At 35.0% G+C, this 4402-nt stretch overlaps 1 protein-coding gene across 1 annotated transcript; it reads right to left on the reverse strand.

The window, feature by feature from the left end:
* Positions 1-1688: 1688 nt before the first annotated feature.
* On the reverse strand, positions 1689-2501 carry LOC132644405 (NAC domain-containing protein 30-like). The gene has a single exon (XM_060361002.1). It carries the CDS (start codon positions 2499-2501, stop codon positions 1689-1691), a length of 813 nt encoding a protein of 270 aa, XP_060216985.1.
* Between the last annotated feature and the right edge of the window lie 1901 nt (positions 2502-4402).

The following is a 4402-nucleotide window of genomic DNA, read 5'->3' on the forward strand; positions in this document are numbered from 1 at the left end:
TAACTTTGAATGTTGAAATGACTTTGTGAAAATGTGGAGTGAGCAGATTTTTGTGTCTATATGTTCCCCTCCTTGATTTGGACATGTGGATCACACTAATTTTGGGTCAAGATTCCTTGACCAAAGCATTGTAATGCACGACCAAACATGGCCTAAAAGTGGGCTGTTTTTTTTTTGTTTTGTCTTCCCAATCCCACTTATTAATCCAAGTGTGATTAGTTTAATCCCAATTTTCCATTAACACTTCCATGCCAAACGAAAATTGTAGACAAATTATGATTCGAAACGAAACCGGAAGTTAAAATTTCTACTTCGTATCTTAAGATAGTCTTGTCTCCAACTTGTTGCGTTTATTTTAAAACGTCCCAATGTATGAAAATATGGGATATAACACCTGACGTATGGAAAATTGTTCACAAAATATCCTTCATCCATCTATTGGTCTAAAAACATCCCCTACCTATTTTTTTTTTACTCAAGAATACCCCTCAAACTAACACCCTAAACCTAATGACTTTTTTCAGTTTAAAAAAGCCACATGTCTTATGATTGACAACATATATTATTTAATTTAAAAATTAAATCACCCACTTTTAGACCCAAATCCACTTTTAATTAATCTGACCCGTTTCACAAATGTGTAATAGGCTAATAGCTAATTGTGGTTGCTTTGCAAACAGTGGCGGAGCCAGGAATTTTACTAAGGAGTGTCAAAATATAAAAAAAGTAGACAACAACATACCCAGTGAAATCTCAAAATGTGGGGTCTAGGGAGGGTAAAGCGTACGCAGACCTTACCCCTATCTCGGAAGATAGGGAGGCTGTTTCCGGAAGACCCTCGGCTCAAGAGAAAACATATAAGGGAAGTCAACATATAGTATTAATGCATAAAACTGAAACTTTAACCTGGCTAAACAGTGTGATTTTCTGGTGAAGGAGTGTCAATTGACACACCTTAGCATAAGGTGGCTCCGCCACTGTTTGCAAACATTGAAATGTTGGGATATTATAAAAACGAAAAGAAAGAGAAAAAGCAATAAAAGACAAATACTTTCTGCGTGGGTGGTCCATCCCTTTGTATATGTTGCAAACAATCTGAAGAAATCACCCACCCTTTTTTGCATTGTAAGGTTACAAGACAGTTATCTTCTCAAAAAAGGTTACAAGCCAGTTATGGAATTTGTTTTCGTCAATATTTGGTATGTCTGACCATGCCAAATTCCATTACAGAAATGTTGAACTTCTGGACCAGGGAGGTTCTGGGCAGGAAAGCTCAAAAGACCTGGAACTCTGTTCCTACAATTATCTGGTGGTCTGTATGGCTAGAAGGAATTAGCAGAATAGGCAAAAGAAGAAACATTCAGTGCCTTAAACTTAGTTGCTTTTTGTTGATTGCTTTTTGGTGCAAACTAGCTTTTTATCCAGATGTAGATGATATTTTAGACACACAAGCTGATTTGCACAACTTGCAGAATCAAGATGAGTTAGCATAGATAAAATAGGGCATCATCGACCTCTTTTTTAGGAACCAAATTAATAAGCAAGAACCATTTAAGAGAGAAAAACAGGAAGGACGAAAAATCTGGCATATCTGCAGTACTTCTAAATTAGTTAAAACTAAATACTGTCATATTTAACGTACGTCGACCATATAACCGATCGCTAGCTAGTTACAAATTTATTACTGATTAAATACAGATATTAATTGTATCTAGATCGATATCTTCCGCAGAATAACCCAACAAATTTTGATCAAGTAGCTGGTTGTCTTCGACTTCAGTACCCTCTATGCGTTCAACATCGTCTTCAGGACCCAACAAACCAAGTATATACTCTCCGACTTCATCTCCCACTAGGTAATCATTTATATCGTTCGACGATATTCCATTAGTGTCTTCTTCCAGAACGGAACTAATATATTCTTCAACGTCTCTCATATCCTCATCATTAGCTATGTTGGCCTTGTTTCCTTTCTTCTTAGCTTCAGGTTTTTCCTTCTTCTTGATCTTACAAATTACGTAACCCTTCTTCTTAATTTTCGAAGCATCCACATAACCATTGTACAGAGAGTACTCGGTCATCAGCCACTCCCCGTTGGCCTTGTTCGATGATTTGTTAGCGGGGATGTACTTCAAACTCTTGACGCATCCCATGAGTCTCCCTTTATCGTCAAACACCTCTTTTCCTTTGCCTTGTGGCTTACATGTGCCCTTCCCCACTGTTTGTGCAAATCTTTTCCACTCAGGTTTCACTTTCTTCTGCGGTGTGATGAAGTAACGAGTGTTGTTGTTGGTGCCCTCATCAAAAATCTGCCATGGCTCCTTGTCAGCGTAAAGATCAACCTGCTGCATGAGTTGATACTGCTCGGGAAGTGGCTCGTTTCGTACAAACCCTAACAGATACTTCAACAGTTCCTTGTTCGTAGGATGAAATCGATATCCCATAGGACGTCGAGAAGAAGGTCCCTTAGCTTGATGATCACATAATGAGTATACTGCCATTGTTTTTGTGCTGGAATTGAATGGACGAGACAAAAGATTAATGTAGTTCCTAAAACCCTAGCTACTCGTAACACTGATACTGAAGAACGTAAGCTAGGTTTGAATGCTACAATACGGTTCTTAGAGCAACTATTTATATACAAGTCTTGTTTTCCTAAATCTACTCGAAAAGGTTTTCAGCCTCTCTAGGTTTGTGAATGAGCCAATACTTACGTCAGCTGCGTTGTTTCCTTTTTTATAATTTTTATACACGAATCTATTTGAATTTTGCATTTTCTGGAATGTTCACTAGGGTTTAATTTCTTGTGACCCAAGATGGAGGGAATATTTCCTATTTACATTTTTTTTTTCTAACGAGCGGCTAGCCTATGATGATTATACAGATACTGCCATTATTTCGATCGAAGTTGCGGAAGCAAATTAAAACTCTAGTGAGTTGCGTAACACTGTGTTGATGAGCTTAATTTTTGATACTATAATGGTTCTTTAGAGCTAAGTATTTCTAGATATTTATGATAGGGTTTTATAATATTCCTCAAAGGCATGCATGAGCGCGTAAATTCTCTTTTTTGTTTCTGATTTCCTACTAATTCTTTTTGGAAATAAGAAAAAAAAAATTCCTTTTGGAAGAGTTTGGCTCATGACCTGGCGATGCTACATGGAAATTGGAATCTTCCTTTTTTTAGTTTTGGTTCTTTATAGTGGAAATATTTACTAAAGTTAATTATTATTCAACAAAACTACTACGTACATTTTAACCTTAGTTATTTCACATTAACATATAATTATTTCATAACTGTTAATAATGTAACTCTGCCAAATATAATTCTCGTACAACCCCCTGGCGCAGTTTGGAAGGGTTTCATTTGACAAAAGTTTATGTCAGTACGTAAACTACAAGATGCTAAAATGTTATTCCTAATAATAATTAATGACAATACAACGAGAAACTTTACTTTGTAATTCACACAACTGACAAAACTCAAGTGAGGCTTGTTTATTCCCTTTGTCCCGATTATGCTGCACCATTCGAAGTTCGTGAGTCAAACTTTTTAATTTTTATCATGAATTCGAATATGCAATCTTTAAGTCTTTTGAAATAAAATTGTCATATTTGAATACTAAAAGTACAACAAGCAACAATAATTGACAATTAAAAATATTAAAAAGCATATGAAAAATCACGGACAAAAAAAAACTCGTTTGATTCTTAAAACTCCAATGGTGTCACATAAATTGGGACGAAGAGAGTAAGTTTCACGATGGGAGAGACCCAAAATCTTATAGCTTTGATAAAAAAAATTCTAATATTATTTGAGATCGTTGTCGGAATATCCATTGCTTGATATATTTAATATATTGTTATTAAAGTAGAATTAAATTTTATTTGATTCCATCCATTTTCCTCTTCCTTGGACTACTGTTGAAACTTTTAATTCCTTACAAAACAGTCTATTTCATTCCTAAATTTTATTTTTACTAAAAAAACATTAGAGGTAAGGAAGTTAGGATCAACTTTTAAGAATATTCATATTATGTTCTTTCTTAGAGTTTAGATATTGATGACAAATGATCTAAGTCATCGAACCACCATATTTATTGTTAGAGGGCAGTGACTGAACACACTTTTGAGTTTTGAGCATCACCTTGTTGCAATTTGAAGGTCAAATGAGGGTAACATTGATCTGCCTCTACTTTGATTTTCAATGGTAAAATTAGTCATGTATAAGCTAATAAGTCAAAAATGAATTGTGCTTTAATCCCCCATTGTTGGAATGGTTTTCGAACTAATTATTCTTTGTTGCAAGAAGTCATATTACTTATTTGTAACAAAAAAACACCTTAACTGTCTCTACTTATTTCGTATGAAACCAAAAATTGCCAGAAAATTAAGAAAAAAT

The sequence above is a fragment of the Lycium barbarum genome, chromosome 6, assembly GCF_019175385.1.
Source record: "Lycium barbarum isolate Lr01 chromosome 6, ASM1917538v2, whole genome shotgun sequence".
Taxonomy (NCBI): Eukaryota; Viridiplantae; Streptophyta; class Magnoliopsida; order Solanales; family Solanaceae; genus Lycium; species Lycium barbarum.